Raw genomic sequence first — 22,377 nt, 5'->3', positions numbered from 1 at the left:
CAGAGGTGGGCAGTAGCGCGCTACACGTAGCGGCCGCTACATTTTCAGTAGCGGTAGCGGCGCTACATATTTAAGTAGCGATACGAGGTTTTGCCGCTAAAGCGCTACCTCTACATTTATAGATAAAGCATTTAGTTATTACTTAATAGTTTTAAATATTATTTAAAAACCAGCATGATACATACATAATATAAATTACAGAATAAAACTGTACGAAAGATTTCGGTGTAATGTTGTCAACCTCAGCCTGTTAGTAGTGTCAACATGTTAGTTGTTACTTGTTAAGTTGTTACCAGTTACCACTTACAGGTATTTTTTCATGTTTCAGTTTGCTTACAATTATTTTTACACAGTTATTTTTACGTTTCACCTTCCCTACATGGATGTCTACTTTACACTAGCAATCTCAAAAATAATCCACATATATATACAAATAAAAGACTGACTTTTTATATGTATATGTGGATAATTTTTGAGATTGGTAGATAAAAGTAGACATCCATGTAGGTATGGTAAAACATAAAAATAACTGTAACTTTTGTTTACTGTATCTAACCCGTACTAGTTCGGTTAGGTTAATTGCAATAAAGGTGCATTGATATGTTTTGAAAAAATTTTATTATCATTAAATGTTTATGAGCAAATCCCAATAGCAGATCAATAAATATTTAGTGATTTCCAATAATTTTGGCCATTGTAGCGGCTAATGTAGCGGCGCTACATTTTACTGTAGCGGTAGCGCTCGCTACAATCTAGTGGGTGTAGCGGTAGCGCCCGCTACATTTAGAGTATGTAGCGGTAGCGGTAGCGCCGCTACATTTCAAAGTAGCGCTGCCCAGCTCTGCCCATAAGAAGCTCATTTTTGCGGATGTAGTTCGTTGTTCGCCTGTGACGTCACTGATCTCAGTGGCGTCACGGGCATTAACCAATCACCGTAATGCGATCAAGTCAGTCAATCAATCAGTCATGGTAATGACGGGATTGTTTACGTTTCTGGACCTAAGTGACGTAACAAGAAAGCTTAACTGAAAGGCGGAAATCCTCGTGGGTTAACCTTATACAGTTCAACTATGGTATGTATGACACGACTACTTGCGTCTCTTACATTTTTATGGACGATATAACTATGGTCCAGCGATAATAAAATCAAAAATCCTACACGTGAATATTTAGAAGTAAATTTGGGAAAAACAGTTTCCTGTCGTTCACACCAGGCATGAAATATTCTCGCAATGCTTTCCAAATTTTGGTACCTACTTTCTGGAGCAATATTTTTGTGTGTGCTCAATTTTTTGTCAACACAAAGGTTTGTCATACAAACCACGTAGCGTTTGTCATACAAACATCGGGTGTAATGAATACCTAAGTTTTATTTGACCCGCAGCTTTATCTTCACAAATGCGTTTTTCCTCCGCAATCTGCTATCATGCTACAGTTTCCTTCATACGCCAGTTGCTATCATCCGTCCTCTGCTGTCATGCCTCAGCTTCCTTTTTGCCCCGATTCCTAACATCCGCTGCTGTCAGGCTTCAGTTCCCTTCATACGCCGATTCGAAAAATCCATCGTAGACAACCTGTGCATAGAATGCATTTTAAGTCTCGTGGCCTTAGTCTCCACTTAAGATAGATTTCATCAACTCCATCAACTCAACTAAGATAGATTTCATCAACTCCATCTATATTCATGAGATTACCATTAGTCTTCGACACCACTAACTTTGGGAGCGCTGCCGTAGCCCAAAAATTTGACTCTTAAATCAGCCCAAAAGCCAATGCCAACCCTCTACATGCAATAGAAATAGTCAGTCTTATACCTATGCAGCTGTTCTTACTTGCCTCATCTCGCCACACCAGCTTGAAACCAGTTATTCACCACCTCACCCCCCCTTCTTCTTTTTCTTCATTCATTTTACACTTTTTTCCTTTATAATACACACATCTCACAACAATGTCTCTCATTCGCTTTAGATTACAAAGTTATCTAAAGCGAAATTTATCTTTTATTTACACTCCACCAAAAAAAAGTCAATGACCAGCAACGCCTCAAGGAAACTTGGCCTCTTCTTCCTCACTTGACGCAATACGGGGGGAGGGGGGGTGAAACACACTAACCGAACCTGTACCTGACTCGACCTAACCCCAGTGTGGTGGGCATAGGCAATCACTTTCCGCTAACATAACCTGTACGGCCGTACCTAACTCGACCTAACCCCAATGGGCACAAGCAATCAGCTATCACTAACAGAACCTGTTCCTGACTCGACCCAACCCCAGTGGGGGGGAATCACACTAACCGAACCTGTTCCTGACTTGACCCAAACCCACTGGGGGGGAATCACACTAACCGAACCTGTTCCTGACTTGACCCAAACCCAGTGGGGGGGAATCACACTAACCGAACCTGTTCCTGACTTGACCCAAACCCACTGGGGGGGAATTACACTAACCGAACCTGTTCCTGACTTGACCCAACCCCAGTAGGCCTATGCAATCAGCTATCACTAACAGAACCTGATCCTGACTCGACCCAACCCCAGTGGGAGGGAATCACACTAACCGAACCTGTTCCTGACTTGACCCAACCCAAGTGGGAGGGAATCACATTAACCGAACCTGTTCCTGACTTGACCCAAACCCAGTGGGGAGGAATCACATTTACCGAACCTGTTCCTTACTTGACCCACCCCCAGTGGGGGGGAATCACATTAACCGAACCTGTTCCTGACTTGACCCAACCCCAGTGGGGAGGTATCACACTAAATGAACCTGTTCCTGACTTGACCCAACCTCAGTGGGGGGGAATCACACTAACCGAACCTGTTCCTCACTTGACCCAACCCCCCAGTGGGGGGGAATCACACTAACCGAACCTGTTCCTCACTTGACCAAACCCCAGTGGGGGGATTAACATTAACCGAACCTGTTCCTGACTTGACCCAACCCCAATGGGGGGAATCACACTAACCGAACCTGTTGCTCAGAGCTATGCTTCGAACTTAATTTTGATTTCTTGCAATCGAAATTATTACTAAGCTTGAATAAAACTCATCTGCTTAACAACAAAGTGTTCTCATGCAGTTCAAAAAGCCATAGGTCCTAACGGATACGTGTGCAGACTTTGAGCGAGTTGCGTTCATTATATTAAGACATATTTCTTGGTCGTTGTGCATGAGCAAATCTTGGAGACCGGGTCGTTCAGCCGTGAACCTTGAAAACAAAGGCGAAATCTACGAAATTTTGTCTTTTTATCTACCAAGCTTTAACTTCCTCGGTGAGTTGTCACGACGCCTCGGACAAATTTACGGCCGGACTTGCGGCCGGTCTCGCCGAAAATCTCAAAATACAGTGAATGAGGAATATCTCCCAAAGTAATGAACGTAGCTCGATGAAACTTGGTACACGTATTCATTAGCACCTAACGGTGATGTTTACGCCGTGAAAATTTTTGGAACTTTTCACCTTCATTCGTGAGGTATGTAGCGATACGTGCCGAAATTCGCAGGGAATAAAAACAAGTTCTTAACTACATTACAGATTTAAACGAAACTTTGAATATACAAACGAAACCTCTCAACGGTGATGTTTAGCTCGCGATAATTTTTTTTTGCCTTCGTTCGCGAGTTATACGGATATACGGCGAAACGACCGACACTTTTCAGGCTGATTTTTAAACTTGCATTGTCAAAGAGGTGTTCACGTAAAGCCGTATGACTCGCAAAAGAAGTCAAACTAAAAAAAATTGTCACGAGCTAAACATCAACGTTGGGAGGTTAAGTGTTCATTAAGACATTAACAAAGTTTCGTTCAAATCTGTTCATTATTTTAGAATAAATTTATTGTTCACTGTAAATTTAAGAATGTATTGCTGTCTAAATCAAGAATGAGGGAAAATGAAAATAAATGGCGAACGAAACCAATATCTAAAAAATTGTCTCGAGCTAAACATCACTGTTAAGAGGTAAGTCATGATGTCTAAATAACATTCAACAATTTCGTCGCCAGCGTTTTCCCGGTATCGATAAGGCAGTCACTGTACTGACTGTAGTCACAGAGCGGACATCGTGTAAAGGAGCTGGGGTAGGTCTTCTAGAGTTCTAGATGGTGATTTATATCAACTTTTGAATTATAGGGTGTTAATAGGAAAGTTTATACATCTTCTGTTTTGCATCAAACCTATTGAAGTAGTGATATAACAAATATTTGAGAATTGAGCGGTTGAGTGACTTGAGTCTTAAAATCGGTAACGGCCATATTCATTATAAAAAATTCTGGGGACATTAGACAATTGGTTGGAAATTTTGGACATGTTTTCTTCTTCATCTTACCTAGCTACTAGTTCAGATCATTATCCAGTGTATATAGGCTGCCAGTGGAACAGTATCTCTGTCTATCTCATGCTGACTTGAGACCCTATATAAGCCTGTACTCTGTACTGTAGTAAAAAATTGTTGCTAAAGTTCTTATTCAAGTTTGAAATTTTGTAGCTTCAAACCAAACTTGGAAATTGAGCAGTAGCCCTTATAATTTTATTGAATTATTGGGAAAAGTCCTACTTTTTTTCTGACAGACTCATAGTGACAAAGCAGAGAGTTTTTTAGACTCTCCCTCAAGTTCATTTTTGAGTCCTATAAGTAGACCAGTAAAGTATCATGGATACCAGCATTATTATACTTAAGAAATTGGTTTAAATCTTGAAAAATTAGGATAATAAAAATGAACTGATTCTAAAAAAGCTCTGGTTTGCCACTATGGACAGACTGACATTACAGCTCCAATATCAAATAATTTTAGTAGGTAGGGTAAACGCGGTATATTCCGACATCGTAGGTAATTCCGTCACTTCTCTAGTTTTTCCTTTATATTAAGCTTTGTTTTAGTTCCATGCGTTCATTGATGGTTGAAATGGTGACGTCATACATTTGCGTGTCGAAATTATAAATACTGCAAAACCACTAGGTTAAGGCCATCTAGCGGGAAAATATTGAGATCCAAAGAGAGACAATGCATGCCACGTGGTGAGATCATCGAAAAATGTGTCAAATTTGACAGTTGACATGGCTCTACCAAATAGTGAATAACTGTTTTTATAGGAAGAATATTATGGTTTGATTGACGGAATATAGGGATTTGGTAGGTTTCCATTCTAAAGGCTTTTTAATAAATATGGCAACATTTTATGACATTTAATCGTTGCTGACGCGTAGTGAAGTGTTTTGAGAGTCATGTGAAGGCAACAGAACTTACGTAATGCATACGGTTTTTTTTTATAGTTTTTCATTTTTCGATGCGTCCTTAAAGTGTCGGAATATACCGCGTTTACCCTATGAAATCTTGCAGCTCTAAAGCCTCTAATCAACTAATGTAATGTATTTATGTTTTTTTATTGAAGAAATTGGGTACAAAAATGTGTCATTCCACAATATTTTCAACCATAGTGGCAAAGCAGAGAGTTTTTTAGACTCTCCCTCAAGTTCATTTTTGAGTCCTATAAGTAGAGTAGACCAGTTAAGTATCCTGGATACCAGCATTATCATACATAAGAAATTGATTTAAATCTTGGGTAAATGAGGAAATTAAAAATGAACTGATTCTTAAAGATCTCTGCTTTGTCACTATGTTTTCAACTTCTGCACCACTATGCAGAGGGTGGATGCAGCGTCGCCAATATATGAATTTTTAAGCCCAAAGCGTCGCCGGCCATTTTAAAGATGCATCGCCGGGTAATTTTTAATGAAAAGCCATTTACGCTGAGTAATGATGAACTATTTACAAGCCACAAACTTATTTAAAAGGTTGCAGGCACGTGTTACCCCACATAACTAATTTTACCCTAAAAACAGGCTGATTGTACAGCAAGTGTCAACTGAACATGTAATAAAGCAGTCTGACCGCTCTAATGTGACCGAAACTACGCAATCGAAAAAACCTTGTTTACATGTTTTTGCGGGAACTCATCGCAACTGATTTCCGGACAAGCTTCGCTGCATCATAATCCATCCAACGTACCGGAAACCTTACTTTTTTTCTAAATAGTTGGCCGAAGACTGAGAGATATATTAAATGCAAGAATTTCAATCTAAATGTGTCGGCAAGATCTTCTGAAGGCAAAAATTTCGCTACTGAAGCGTCACCAAAGATCTTGCTATATTCATCCACTCTGCACAGTGGCTTCTGCAGTTCAGCACCATGCGCGATGCGCACTAGTGCTGAGTAGTGCCCACTGCCCACCACCACTGTCCACCAGAAATAATAATAATCCAGAATACTATCCTGCACAATAAGTGAACCCAAAATGTTTTATCAGTGATTGCATAGTTGCTTCCACATCAGACTGCATTAAAACTGCATTTATTCTTTAACAAAAATGTAAATAATGCATTAGGGTAAACGCGGTATATTCCGACATCATGGGTAATTCCAACACCTCTCTAGTTTTTCCTTTATATTAAGCTTTGTTTTAGTTCCATGTGTTTGTTGATGGTTGAAATGGTGACGTCATACATTTGCGCGTCAAACTACTGCCAAAACACTAGGTTTGGGCCATCTAGCAGGAAAATGTTGAGATCCAAAGAGAGATGGTGCATGCCACCCAATGAGATCATCGAAAAATGTGTCAAAGTTGACAGTTGACCTTGCTCTACCAAATAGTGATAAACTGTTTGTGTNAAACTAGTAATTAGAGACCTAAATTAGTTTAATTGAGTAAAGTATATATATAGTATATATATAGTATGACGTGCGGGCGCTCACGTTATAGACAAGCAGGCGCTAACGCTGCGTATCATCGATACGTATGTCAAGTCATACTTAATCAAGTCTTAATCGTTTTTCTTGTGGACTAAAAAGTAGAAAATAAAATACTTAAAAAAAACTTTAAAAAAAAACACGTTTTTCTTGTGGACTAAAAAGTAGAAAATAAAATACTTGAAAAAACTTTTTAAAAAAACACGTTTTTCTTGTGGACTAAAAAGTAGAAAATGAATTATGGTTTGCCCCAAAAAAACCTGGGTCGGGCTGTACGTTCACCATCAAATTTCCAAAATTTAAGTGTTGGGTGCTTTTCGCTTTAATCATAAATCTGCCCGACACACGTTTTTTGGGGCGAACCATAATTTATTTTCTACTTTTTAGTCCACACGAAAAACGTGTTTTTAAAAAAGTTTTTTAAAGTATTTTATTTTCTACTTTTTAGTCCACAAGAAAAACGTGGTTTTTTAAAAAGTTTTTTTGGGTATTTTATTCATAGTGGGTATAATAAGCATAAATAAGTAATTTCAATCATGAAAAAGCTAAGAACAAAGCTGTATACAGACAATATTTTTGCGTGCACTGTCAAAATTCATTTTGATTTTAACTAGCACAATAAAAGCAAATTTGTAGCATGTTTCATGCACATAAGTTTTTAAAATTGAAACTGAGCTTAACCTTTCCAACAACAAAGCTATTTATTCAAAATACACTACTGCAAGTGTTAAGGGAATTATATATACAGTGGGGGGAAATAAATATTCGTACACTTGAAAAATCGTATTTTAATGTAGGTAAGTACACAAACTTAACAGGAAAAGTGATTTAAATTATGTATAGAGACGCATAGTATGAAAAAATGCTATCAAAAGAAATTAAATCTCAATGCAACAAAAAACCATGCAACATGTTCACTTTTCGGGTGAAAAAAGTAATCGTACAAAACAATAAATCCGCATTATTTTAATTTAATACTTGGTTGAATACCCTTTATTCAGCTCAACAGATACCAGTCTATTTCTATACGTCTTTACCAAGGATTGGCAGATGCTGACTGGTATTTTATACCATTCTTCTTGGCACACCACCTTAAGATTCTCAATGTTTGTTGGGGACCTTTTCTTAATTTCAACATTCAAATACCGCCACAAATTTTCAATCGGATTTAAGTCTGGCGACTGGCTTGGCCATTCCATAACGTGTACATTTCTATCAGTGAACCATTTCTTTGTGGATCTTGCAGTATGCTTAGGATCGTTATCCTGCTGGAAAATCCAATCACCAGGTAGCTCTAGTTTCTCAACAGAAGTCGTCAAATTATTTTCGAGGATGCTCTGGTAGTTTGCAGCATTCATCCTACCATCTATAAGTGATATTCACATGGTGACGATAATTTCGACCGAAAAGCTCAATTTTTGTTTCGTCCGTCCAAAGAACCTTTTCCCAAAAAGCATAGTCTTTGTCCTTATGCTCCTTGACGAATTTCAGCCTGGCATCTTGATGTTGTTTCATTAGGAGTGGGGTGTTTCTTGGGGTGCGTGATTTTAATTCGTTTCTGTGAAGTTCATTGCTTATCGTTTGTTTGGTTACTTGAATTCCTGAGGCACTCAGGTGACTTTGCAACTCTCCTCGAGTAATCTGTGGATTTTCTTGGATTTTTCGTCCCAATAATGTAGCAGATCGTGCAGAAATCTTCCTAGGAGCACCTGATTGTCTTTGGTTTTCAACGCTGTCACGGGTCTTGAAGCGTCCAATGAACGAAGCAACTGTACTAAAAGGAACATTCAAGTGGCTAGCAATCTTCCTATAACTTTCTCCTTCCTTCCAGGACTTGAATGCCGTCTTAAATCCGATTGAAAATTTGTGGCGGTATTTGAAGATTCAAATAAAGAAAAGGTCCCCAACAAACATTGAGAATCTTAAGGTGGTGTGCCAAGAAGAATGGTATAAAACACTTGTCAGCATCTGCAAATCATTGGTCAAGACGTATAGAAATAGACTGGTATCTGTTGAGCTGAATAAAGGGTATTCAACCAAGTATTAAATTAAAATAATGCGGATTTATTGTTTTGTACGAATACTTTTTTCACCCAAAGAAGTGAACATGTTGCATTGTTTTTTGTTGCATTGAGATTTAATTTCTTTTGATAGTATTTTTGAAAACTATGCGTCTCTATACATAATTTAAATCACTTTTCCTGTTAAGTTTGTGTACTTACATACATTAAAATACGATTTTTCAAGTGTACGAATATTTATTTCCCCCCACTGTATGCATATATAAGACCTCTCAGACACTTTTATGGCCAGGCTCACGGTCTACAAGTTTCAGTGAGCCTAAAATATCTCCCAAACTAATAAACGCACCTTGATGAAACTTTGCATGCGTCTTCGCCAACGTTGATGTTTAGGTCATGATTTTTTAATTGCCCCTTTAATTAAAAGTACACAAAAAGCCTGTGCATGAGCATAGGAGATATGTTAGGCTCACTGTAAATTTAGAACCATATAAGTTGCTACAAGGGTGAAATTAAAAAAAAATGATCATGACCTAAACATCACCGTTTTTTGAACATTTGCTAAGTTCATTAGTTTGGGAGATATTTTAGGCTTAATGAGGAAAATTAATTAATGTGGGAAAGAAGTGAAAAAAAATGATCATTTATCACGTTCATATCATTTAGCACGTTTTGATCATTTATCACGTTTAAATCATTTATCACGTTTATATCATTTATCACTTTCATATCATTTATAACGTTCACATAATTCATAACATGCATATCATTTAGCTTGTTCTAATCATTTATCACGTTCATATCATTTATCACATTTGTATCATTTATCGTGTTTATATCATATATCACGTTCATATCATTTTGCACGTTCATTTGCTTGAGGGCATTGCGAATGAATAGTTTTTGTTTGTAATTTGGTAAAGATCGCTTTTAACTTCATAAAATAATGCTTGGAAAATGTGCAATTAAAATTTGTCATGTAAATTTATCTTATAAATTTATTTACAAAGTGTTGGATTGATATATCATTTGCGAAAAACCCCGCAACAGTGTTTGCTCTTAATCAGGAATGAAATCAAAAGCGAAATCAGGAAGGGAAATCCGGATAGGCAAGCACATGAACGTCTCCTGCTATGACAAATGCGCGAGTTTTTTCCTTTCTGAACAAGAGAACATAAGCTAAATCTGAACTAAAAGTCTGAACGGCAAATCATAGCTTGATGCCTGTTGTTGATATACGTGTTGCCAGCTGCAGCCATCAGTATGTTCTGAACTGGCACTGCGTATGGTTGTCGATGCATGTGCTTCCAGTCATGCACTGTCATCTGCCTTGCATCTACTAGCATATGAATCAGAGGTGTCTGGTGCGTAAAAACTAAGATTTTTTGTTAACTGAGTTTAAGGGATTGTATTATGATTGTTTAACATTTGCGTTCATAAATTTAGTCTGCAATGCATAGGCTTAATTTGCGTTCAGAAATGGGATGTTTACCCTAAAAAATAAACATGTTCTTGATTGCCACTATGCCTAGTTGCCTCTAAAGTAAAGACAAATATTCTTGTTGCTGTTTCTTGGGTAAAATTAGAGATTAGGGGTAACATGTGCACCAGGGTGTAGAAAGTGGGTGAATATTGCAAGATCTTTGGCAATGCATCAGCAACAAAATTTATGCCTTCAGAAGATTTTGATGACATTTGGATTATAATTATTGCACCTAAGATATTTGCCAGTCTTTGGCCAACTACTGTAAAATGAGGTAACTTTGACCACTTTTTTTTTTCAAAATGATGACATTTTTTTACTAGATAAGTTAAACTTAAATTGGAACATGCAAAATACAGGTCTATACTCTAGCTTTACTCACCATAAATTGCTGGCTCCTGCCTCTCATAGTTTTGATGTAATTTCAAAAAAAGTGATGGTCTTTGTTACTCCAGCTCTTGGGGTTTCTTTGACCGGGTGGTAAAATCAATTTTATTTTTTGGTAAAATAACTCCAAATAACTCCAGGTTGTGGTGCATTGTAGTAGAACTCTTCTAGTTATGTATGCAAAAGACAAATTTTAGGAAAGTCTCATAGTTTGCAAATGGGGGGGGCCACCCCCCAATGGGCAAAATGTGACCACCTAATGGCAGCCTTGATGGGGTAACATTGACCGGTTTGGAAATTAAGTTAAAATTACCATATATTAAGACTCTGTAGAGTCTGAAACATAAAGAAAAAACATTAATAGGTGTATCAAACATAAAATATGTTATATAGGTACCTATGGTAATTTTAACTTAATTTCCAAGCCAGTCAATGGTACCCCATCATGGCTGCCATTAGGTGGTCAAAGTTCCCCCATTGGGGGGCAGCGCCTCCCATTTGCAAACTATGACACTTTCCTAAAATTTGTCTTTTGCATATGTAACTAGAAGAGTTCTACTACAATGCATCAAAACCAAAAAATAAAAAAAATTGTAGGGGGTACTCTTGACAGGCTTAAAATAATAGCTCTTTTTCGTGGGTCACATTATTAATTTTTTAACCTATTAGATATGCAAACTTTTTAGATCTTTCTATTGTGTTACGTAGCCTCAGTATTAGGCCTTTGACGGCCATTGACCAAATATTTCTATGTCAAATCGTTTTTGAGTTTTGGGGTTTTTTGTTAAAAAAAACGAAAAGTGGTCAAAGTTACCCTGCCGGTCAAAGTAACCCCATTTTACGGTATATAGAAAATAATTTAAAATCTAAAAGACCGCAAGCTGCGGATGCAGTGAATAACGAGACCTCTAATAATTCTAGTACTGAGCAACAGTTGCTAGGACGTAGGGTTCACAATAGCTTTGTTGATATGAGCACAGGGTCATCTCTTGGCGATCTGGGCTGCAAGTATGGAAAATGTCTAACTTTCGGCCTTGACTAGAGCTTTCCCACCATTCCTGCAACCACAAGATTTCTGGCAGATGAATTTCTTCTTTATCCCTGGCAAACCACTCCATACCCAAAAGAAACTCTGGCATGCACACACTTGCCAAGCTTGGAGAGTAGACCAGCAAAGTATCATAGATACAGGCAGTATTGTATATATAAATATTGAATTAAAGTTTTGAAGTTAAAATAAACCATAATTAAAATACCTCCTTTACAATATACTTAAAGTACTTGATGTAAAACAGGCCTAACTGGAAAATTGGGTAGAAGTAGTTCATAAATCAGATATGTTGTTAATCTGGCCAATTTTACTCATTTCCATGGCCTTTCCCAAATTTTTTAGTAAAATATAAGCAGAACAGCCTATTTTTTCATGCAATCCTTTAACACGTTGGCGGCAATGTGCGCCATATATGTACACGCTGTACTTCTCAGAATTGCGATGTGTACCCATGTGGTACATGCCTATGAAAAATATTTTTATAAAATCTTATTACTCTTTCAAATTTAAAATTTCAATGATACAATTCAATAGACATGTTAGGGAATGCTTTGAAGTCAACTACTGCTTAGAGAAATAGTCTTATTTTCAAATGCAAGTAATACAAAAACTACAAAATTTGTGTCCAGTTTGAAAGCAACATTTATATCTATCTTTGCATGAAAACAAAAAAAAATATATTTTTGTATTGATCTGAAACTACATCATTGGGTGTTGCCAGCATCATTATATAGCATACGTGATTGAAAAACAATTATCGCACATGTTTGGTTTTCCCTCACAGTCATCAAAATATTTTTTTAACCTTCAAGTTTCACCTTTGCTATGGCACTTCCCTCATTTGCTGAGAGCATGTTGTAGCATTCATGGCAGCGCATCCTGATTTTAGTTCTAGTTGGTTCAATGAAAGTGGGCTGTCCTCTTTCCCACTCAATAATTTGAGATCTACATCCTGATTTTACTCTCTCTGAGATGCTGCTTGTAACAGAAGCTCAAGACAATATATACGATGAATGATCTCTATAAGGTAAATATAACTGAACTAAGAATGTAAATACCCTCAACTTTATTCAGGATTATGAAAACCTGGACACCAATCTCTTTCCATAGTAATTTCCATGCATAATATACATTGTTCACAAAAAGCTAAGAGATACCAGTAGTCATAATGTGTGCAATTATGACTCAAAACTAATATAGATTACTTGCACGCATCACTCACAGTAATAAAAGTGATAACTTTAGGCTTATTTCCGCAATATGAGCCATAGATGCACGTCTTTGCTTGGTACACATCGCCCACAGCATTAGAAGTGATTACGATAGGCGGCATGAGCCAATATGAGCCACAACAGGCATGGCATCACTTGGTACACATCGCCAGGAATAATGATGACTTTCAACCCTGAGCGATGTGCACCAAATACGGCCACAAATTTTGCGCAACACAATGACAGAACATGCCCCTGCAAAGCTGCACACAAGTTTGAACCTATCTCCCGTACAACATTCGGGCCAAATCAGCAATCGCGGCCAACAGCAATCGCGGCCAACGTGTTAAAGTCACCTGTGAAGAAATTGTTTTTTTGCTCACGATTTTAGAAATACAATTTTCCAAATTGGGGAACAGGTATGGAATCCTTTCTAGGAACTATGCAGAGCTGGAAGACACCTTTGAATGAGACAAAATGCAATCAATTTTACTTACTTCCATGGTCCTTATCTAATTTTTTTATAAAAAATTGAAAATGGCATATTTAAATTAAAGTTTTTGAAAATTGCTTGTAAATAGCTTTTACCTGAATTTTTTTTTTTAATTCCTCTCAATATTCCTTCCAGATTGACATGGAATTTATGTGCCTTTATTCCAAAACTAAAGCTTTCCTGCCATTCTAGGAACTGGAAGATGGGTACCTACCATATAATTGTTAAAAAAAGTGCTCACTAAGACTGCATGATTCCAAATTCATTAAAAATGTTATTTTGATGCAATTAAATTTTATTAATCAGTAAGAAAAAGCCTATCTAGATTTTCTTTGACAGGTTGCTTCTGCCCAAATTTCCAGCTCGGCTAAAAATTTCCTATTATGTATGCAAATTTTTAATGAACGCTTTTAATTACAACTTACATAATGCAAGAAATAGTTAAAGTTATTGAAAAATGATTAGCTGAATTAAATTAATTTCCAAATACATAATTGGACATTATTGCATCTTTACAAAATTAAAATTGAAAATTTATTCTTTTTTAAAAACCAATTACATGCATGGTATACTATATAAAATTCTTACTGATTACTGAAATCCAGGGTTGGCGATTTTTTTGATTTTTTTAAAAAAATCAAAAAAATCAAAAATCAATGATTTTTTTGATTTTTTCATGATTTTTTTGATTTATTTGATTTTTTTGATTTTTTCAACTTTTTTGTTAAAACATTGTTGAAAATGAAGCATTGGGAGACATGTGGTTCCAGCAGGATGGGGCTACAGCTCACACAGCCCGAATGTCACTCAATGTTTTGAAATGCATGTTCCCAGACTCTGAGGGGTGATTTCCAGTGGCCTGCGAGGTCACCTGATATGAGCATTTGCGATTTCTTTCTTTGAGGACATCTAAAAGAAAGGAGTTCAGAAGTCGCCCCCACACCCTACCACAGCTAAAGGAACGGATTATTGCAGCAGAGGTTATGGCCATACCTCGCCATATGTGTGAACGTGCTATAGAAAACTTCCGAAAACGACCCCAACAGTGTGATGCAGCTAACAAACCCCATCTTCCTGATATTGTTTTCAAAACATAAGTATTTTAAATGGTATGTTATGATAATCTTGAGGAAAAAAAACTTTCTTCTTTATGTACCTACATTACTCTTTTATTTTGCCTCAAAACTGTTCAATCAGTTCTGCCCCACCCTGTATAAGCTAGCTAACACATTTAAAGTGTATATTGTAATCAATATATAACAAATAGTCAAATAGTTAAAGACTACTTATAGGTAGCCTTATAAGAATTAGCTAAGCTGCTAGCTATGTACAATGTATTGTACACTTGATGCCTCTGTACCAAAAACATTCAATTTATTGGAACCTAATACACACTAAAGGCAACAAGTTTATGTACCAATTTGTCATTCATAGTACATTTATACTAAGCCATGAATAACAATACCTCAATATAAATTAAAGACTGCCGCTCAATATATTTAAATATATGAAAAAATCAAAAAAATCGAAAAAATCAAAAAAATCATGATTTTTTTATAAAAAAATCAAGTGATTTAATCACATGATTTAATCATTTTGATTTAATCATTGCCAACCCTGCTGAAATCTGATGGCTCCTAAGTTGGAATTTTTCAATTTATTTCGAATTTCAGTGCTTGATTGTGCCCTTATGTTAACAATTAGATCTCATAGTTCTTATATTCAGGGCATTTATGAATTATGCTTGTAAATTTTTCATTATTATTATAATTAAATTCATTATTATTACCTAATTAATTATTATTTGCTGGTAAATTTCTAATAGTATCTACTGCATATTCATTGTGTCCTGACCTTATAATGCCTATTATTTAATAATGGTTAGCAAATTGAAGGTAGATAGAAAATTGAGTGCTGAAAAAAAATTTATCATGTCTTAGCTCTCAAAATGAAATAGCTCTATATTATGTTTGTAAGGAAAAGTTCTGATCTTGGAGAGATCTAAAGCCTGCTTTTATGCTATTTTATGCTAGGACTGTATGTTTTCAAACATGATACTGACATGAATATTTATGATTCAGGTCAATATAAACCTATCCAAAGACATGGCTAAGAACAAAATCAATAAGAAGGCTGCTGCTGCCACTGCAGAATCCCCTGCAAAACCTGTGAAGGAGTCTCCTGCCCCCAAGAAATCCAAGAAGAAGGCAGCTGCTGAGAACAAATCTCAGGAGAGGAAACCTAAGCAGGTCAAGGAAGCAAAACCTAAGGAAGTTAACAAGGCAGTCAAACGGAAGCAGCCTCAGGGTGAAACTGATGACAAATCACCAGCCAAGGTAAATTTTTAATTTACTTGAAGATAAGTTTATAAATGGTGCAATCTTAAAATAACTGTATAACTTGTCAATTGAAGCATGTTCCTTATATGATTGTTGAAAATGTACATGAAAATATTGTTTTTCATTTTTCATTCTTGAACTTGGTATTTTATTAACTATGCCACTTCGTGCACCCAGAATTTGGGAAATGAAAGAAATAAAAATTTTATGCTTATTTCTCAACTTGCAAAACTTGAAAATGTTTTATTAATATTTGATTGAATACCATAGCTTTAAAATGGAAATTTTTTTATTACATACTTGGCTACTTATGTATATTACATAATAAACCCTAAGTAAAATGCATTCAACATGTGATATTGCCTCAACTAAGTCATGACTTTAATTATTATGTTATGGAAATATCAGGAGCTGACTCTTTTCTATGTTATATTTTCAAAATCTCAATCATTAAAAACAATAACTTCATACAAACATCAATATTTCTCTTTTTTCTTGTGTTTTATTTTTCTATTTCTTACAATTTTCCATTACAGAAAGCCAAGAAGGAACCTCTTAAGTTTGACTTTGAAATTTTTGCAGCAAAGCTCCCCAAAAAGACAGATAAGGAGGCTGTTAAGAAATATTTTTCAAAGTTTGGAGAAATATTACAAGTAACTGTACCGTGGAACGTACACAAAAAAATCAACAGGCGTTACTGCTTCGTTGCATTCAAGAATGAAAATGATTTCAAGAAGGCTTTGAAGGACACACATGTGGTAAGAAATATTTCTTAATTTTTGAGTAACCATATATTGTGATCATGTGCCAAGTTACTATTACCTGTGAAATTTATTTGTTAACTCAGTGGCTCTGAATTTCTGTTCAACGGTTTGGAATTTAGTCTTACCTTGGGTGAAATTTTTGCAAAGTTTGGTGGCAAGTAATCTAAAATTTTGGGAATTTGAAAAAATATTTAAATTCCTTTATTTGACTGAAATTTTTGCAGAAGTTTGATGGTGGATAAACTAAAGATTTTTGTATGCAGTTGATGAATAATAATGTTTTAATCAAACCTCAATCTCTTTGTCATAGATTGATGGCGCCACGCTGGCTGTTCAGGACGCCAAGGTGAGCAATTTTTGGATTATATTTGCATTCTAAAATTGTTGAACTTGATAATGTTGGTGCCTTTGGAGCTTTATTAATAAAAGAATAGCAATTTTTTTATTTTATGACAAAAATTAAATAAAAGTACTCTAATAAATATTGTTCTGTTTTGTTCTTTCTATGACGCCTCAATTGTATCGCTGATATACATTTTAAAATTAGCTACCTATATTCGTTAAAGAGAATCTATATGTTGACAGATATATTCTTGCTCTGCCCATTTGTTAATTTTATTTGCAATATCTTTGCAACAGAGCAGAAAAGCCGCACCAAAGGAAGACAAGGCACAGAAGAACGGTGAAAAGAAGGTAAAGAAACCGAAGAAGAAAGAGGAGGAAGAGCAAGTAGATGAAGAAGAGGGTGATGAAGATGAGGAGGAGGAGAATGATGATGAAGATGAGGATGATGAGGAGGAGGATGATGAATAGAAGGATGATAATACATCGATAGCATGATCTCGTTTAAATTTGGACGCGTAAAATCAAATTGACAGGACGAGTTTTTTTTCTCCTTTTCCTTTTTTATATTTTCTAGTTGACACTATGACATTATAACTGCTTGTGCTCCAGAATGACGGAGGATAAATGGAGCTGCAAAAAATAGTAGGGTACACGGCAATAGCCTTAATCAGTTTGTTAATATGCCATATCTTGCCAGACTTGATGTACATTTATTTTCTTGTTATGTGTATGACTAAGCTGCCTGTGGACCTGAAACTCTTGGTCACATTGCCTTGAAATTTCCATCTGAAATGTGCCCTGAAACCCATGTCGCACATATATTAATATTTTTTTGCGTGAGGAGCAAGGCATCTCACGGGTTCTTGCACTGGTGAATTTAACTGAATACTACAAGCGATGGTATTTCTGTCGGTGCTTCCAAGTTGGGTACGTTAGTGGTTAACAGGTGTTGCAGACCACAGAAATGCTTCTGATATTTACGAAATGTAAACCACGTTATAACTTATGAGCCATCGTTATTATCGCACTTCAGCCATTTTCAAACTGAAGTGCGGCGGCGAATACAAAATCTTTCGACCCCGCAAAATTTATTGGATATACATCACACCCGGATCCAGTTCTATGGCAGATTACCCGAGTTTACGTGGTATAAAGCGAATCAATTGATCTATTTTATAGACTGTTGCGTGTATTTAAACTGAAGGCTCTACAAATTTATCATTTTACGTGAAAGAATAAGTAATTTGCATTTAATCGGGGGCATAAAACCAACTAATAATTAGGTATTTGATAATATATCTATTTAAATATTATGTTTGAACATAACTTATGAAGATTTAAATTTTGCTTTGGCTGACAATGAATTCATTACAATGCTTGTGGGGAATGATGTGAGGAACCATTTCATATGTCTTACGACTGGACTGCGGAGCACGGGTTACATTCTTATGTTGAAACATTAGGTATTAGTCGTATTACATATCGATTAAAATGAATATTCATTATCCAAGACTGAGTCGTCAGTACTGGGAGGCCGTATAGGGCATTGATCGCTGACTATGCTTTTCAAAGGTGCACATAAAACAAACACTTTTTCAGAAAAATTCTTGACGCAAGTCGAAAGCAAACTTTGAGAATTTAGAAATCAACAATTATTATCTAAATCGGTGTTATACCTATCAGCTCAGGGATAATCAATAGACTAATTTTTTCGAAAAACTAATTCTTTTCAATTTTGTGCGACAGGCCAGGGTAACTAAAGATTCTCTTGACCAACCACCTTAATTTGAATTATTTCGTTATGAATGCTATTACATCGCTTTGCAGTTAGATGTCCTAAATTAGAGTGTTATGGGTAGCAGAATATTATTTCTAGTATAGGGCAAATAGGAAGATTATCGTTTTGTACTCCAAATTCGAGAAAGAATAGCACTTTGAAGATAATTGGCGTCTATCAAACCGGACTTCTCGGACAAATTTTCGGCCGGACCCGCGGCCGGTCTCGAGGCCGCCGGACTAAAAACATCGAAAAAACCTAGCCAATCAACGAAAACCTCGCAGGTTAGGTCCAGTTAGGAACAGGTTCCATTAAAAACACAAAAAAAAACATAAAAAACACAAAGAAAACCTTTCGGCCGCGGGTCCGGCCGTAAATTTGTCCGAGACCTATCAACCGGTCGGACACTTCAGCGGACTGGCATGCGGACTCGAATCAAAACCTAACTTGACGTTCAACTCACCCAGCCATAAATCCATAAATAATGAAAGGATTTTATTCAAATTCGAAATATAAGTAGATAACATTTGTAATTTGTGGACGGAATTTTTTCAAATTTTTACATCAATAACTTTTTTATTAATACGGTAAACCTAACTTCATTTTCAACTCACCCAGCCATAAATCCATAAATAATGAACTGATTTTATTCAAATTTGAACTATAAGTAGATAACATCTGTAATTTATGGAAGGGATTTTTTCAAATTTTTACATCAATTACTCTTTTCTAATGCCACAAAATACTGAAACTTGACCTGACTAGGACCTAACCTGCGAGGTGAACGTGAAGTTAGGTTTTCCGTATTAATGAAAAAGTTATTGATGTAAAAATTTGAAAAAATCCCATCCACAAATTACAGATGTTATCTACTTATAGTTCAAATTTGAATAAAATCAGTTCATTATTTATGGATTTATGGCTGGGTGAGTTGAAAATGAAGTTAGGTTTACCGTATTAATAAAAAAGTAGTTGATGTAAAATTCTGAAATGAATCTCTCCACAAATTATTAATATTATCTACTCATATTTTGGAGTTGAGTTCTGGCAGTGATCGAGGACGCACGTAGTGTTTGCGGGTCCCAACTTTCTCACTTTTTACTATGCCGGTTTGACTTATCTCGCGAATTTTGTACCGAAACGATTTCAGTGATAGGTTCAATTTTAGTGCAGTTCAATCAAAATTGTGCGAATAGTGAAAAAAACGGCTAGTACAAGTGTTTTATTCCCGACAAATTCTAGTGCGTGAAACGATTATGAACAAGGCACGAAATGGAAAAGAATCGGCGACAGGCCACATCAGGCCTACACTTCAGAGCCGACATCACTATGTTATGTTATGTTATATTTCAAATTTGAAAGGAATCCGTTCAGTATTTATGAATTTATGACTGGGTAAGTTGAAAATGAAGTCATGGTTCCGTATTTATAAAAAAGTAGTTGATGTGAAATTCTGAAATAAATCTGTCCACAAATTACTAATATTATCTATTTATCTTTCCAATTTGAAAGAAATCCGTTCGGTATTTATGAATTTATGAATGGGTAAGTTGAAAATGAAGTCATGTTTTCCGTATTAATATAAAAGTATTCGATGTAAAAATCTGAAATAAATCTGTCCGCAAATTACTAATATTATCTACTTATATTTCAAATTTGAGAGAAATCCGTTTGGTATTTATGGATTTATGACTGGGTAAGTTGAAGGCGAAGTTAGGTTTGCCTCTTGAGCTCGCGCTTGAGTTCGCTAAAGTGTCGATTCGGTCGTCTATCAACTAAATTAAGTTCAACGGATCATCTATTTGCCATGCTCCAAAAAAACGCATAATTAATTTACTATACATATATGTTTGAAAAAATATAAAGTTTTTTGTACAATATATGTTATGCAAATAGTGGTTATATAATGTTTGCGGCCTGCAGTCCTAAAATGTAAACGTCTACTTGAGAGAGATTTTATGGGGCATTAGTTTTTTAAGTAATAAATAATTATTTCTCAATCGTGTAGAATAAATTTTCATGCAACTACTTGCTTCATGAATAACGCTATATTTTATGCATGGTATGAGATCCAGGTTTACAATTGTTTTAAATTTCTTCATTGAAGGTTGAAAATTTCAGAATCGTCTAAATGACAATGACAATCGTCTAAATGGCAATCAAAGCTTGTGTGGTTAGCATTTTTTCGGTGTGCTGGTAACTGGTAAGTGACTAAGGTCACCAGATTGGCCGATCATCTACGGACTACGATGAACTCGCAGCACGTCATGGAAGAAATTTATCAAATCCATCAATCCGTCAGGTTGACCGCCTACTATCTTCGCTTTTTAGCATGGGATAAAAGCAGGAGCTGAGGAATCTGAGAGATGTTGCATGTTTTAGATCCAACGGGCAACGGATTTGCGATTTAAAATGAGTGTTGAGTTTTACTTCAAACGTTCATTTGTAGTACAGGGTGCGGCGCGGGAACTTACTTATTTGAATTGCGCGCCACGTGGCGGCCATTAGTCCTAGGAAGGTGGCGCCATGCGCAATATGGTGCGCGGGCTGTCTCTTATACACATCTATCAGTTCAGTTGCGACCATGCAGTGGTCGAGAGAGGAGCGCGCGTTCGCAGTCTCTGTGTACTTTTCTAGTGGCCGGTCTATCGTTGCAACCCAGCGTGCGTTTAGGAGGCAGTTTAATGTCGCGCCCACTGGTCGTGTTCCTGGTCGTACATCAATCGTTCAGTGGGTGAATACTTTTATGAATACAGGCAGTGTGTGGAAACAAAAACCAGGTCCTTCCAAAACCACTAGGACGCCAGAAAATGTCGAGAGAGTAAGGCAGGCGGTTTTGCAATCACCTAAGCGATCCGCACGAAAACATGCATCTGCGCTTAGAATTTCCGATCGCACAGTTAGGCGAATTCTGCACCAAGACTTAAAATTCCACCCTTACAAACTGGCAGTGGTGCAAAAACTAAATCCACGTGATTTTGTTTCACGACAAAGGGCATGTGAAGCCATCGTTGAAAACTTGCCTAACAACGCACTTGTGTTTTTTAGTGATGAAGCACATTTTCATCTGTCAGGGTGTGTGAATAAGCAAAACATGCGATATTGGAGTGGTGTGAACCCCCGAGAACTTCATGAGAAGCCCCTTCATGCAGAACGAGTGACTGTTTGGTGTGCCTTATCCAGGACTGGCATCATAGGCCCATGGTTTTTTGAAGAGAACGATAGGGCAGTTACAGTCACTTCTGAACGGTACATTCAGATGATTCAAGAGTTTTTCCTTCCAAAACTTGATGAACTTGGTGTAAGAAATGTGTGGTTTCAACAAGATGGGGCCACGGCTCACACAGCACGCGCTTCAATGGCTCTCTTGCGCGAACACTTTCCACAACGCGTGATCTCCTTAAGGGGCGATCTCCAGTGGCCAGCGCGCTCGCCGGACTTAGCCCCCTGCGATTATTTTTTGTGGGGATACTTGAAATCCTTAGTGTACACCAATCGTCCGAGGACCCTAGCTGAACTGAAGAACAACATTCGCGTTGCTATTGCTGACATTGGTCCAGACATGCTTGAGAAGGTGGAGCGAAACTTCCGATCTCGTCTGACAAAATGTATTGAACAGCATGGAGGTCACCTACAAGATGTAATATTCAAGAATTAAACTTGTAAGTAAACCCAACGAAACTTTAAATGTAGCTCTTTGTAAAAAAGAAAGAATTAAAACGCTATCTTTAATACTTTTTACTTTGTGATTTTTTTAAAAGA

At 36.6% G+C, this 22,377-nt stretch overlaps 2 protein-coding genes across 3 annotated transcripts in view; both read left to right on the top strand.

Moving 5' to 3' along the window:
• Positions 1-3,995: 3,995 nt before the first annotated feature.
• Positions 3,996-17,374, top strand: LOC108681068 (DNA ligase 1). Its single transcript, XM_018170042.2, has 5 exons — positions 3,996-4,077; positions 15,472-15,726; positions 16,266-16,487; positions 16,804-16,839; positions 17,133-17,374. Exons 2-5 carry the CDS (start codon positions 15,496-15,498, stop codon positions 17,304-17,306), a joined length of 663 nt encoding a protein of 220 aa, XP_018025531.1. The 5' UTR covers positions 3,996-4,077; positions 15,472-15,495; the 3' UTR covers positions 17,307-17,374.
• Positions 17,375-20,764: 3,390 nt separating this feature from the next.
• Positions 20,765-22,377, top strand: part of LOC108681066 (glutamic acid-rich protein) — an 11,397-nt gene continuing 9,784 nt past the window's right edge. Inside the window, exon 1 of one of the 2 annotated variants that reach the window (XM_018170039.2) lies at positions 20,765-20,818. The gene's annotated coding sequence lies outside the window, so the exon portion shown is untranslated. Of the gene's footprint in view, positions 20,819-22,269; positions 22,278-22,377 lie in introns of those variants that run through there. The other variant, XM_018170038.2, reaches the window with a different exon arrangement.

This window comes from Hyalella azteca, unplaced genomic scaffold (genome assembly GCF_000764305.2).
Source record: "Hyalella azteca isolate HAZT.00-mixed unplaced genomic scaffold, Hazt_2.0.2 contig5199, whole genome shotgun sequence".
Lineage (NCBI taxonomy): Eukaryota > Metazoa > Arthropoda > Malacostraca > Amphipoda > Hyalellidae > Hyalella > Hyalella azteca.
This window is presented reverse-complemented; position numbering and strand designations above follow the sequence as displayed.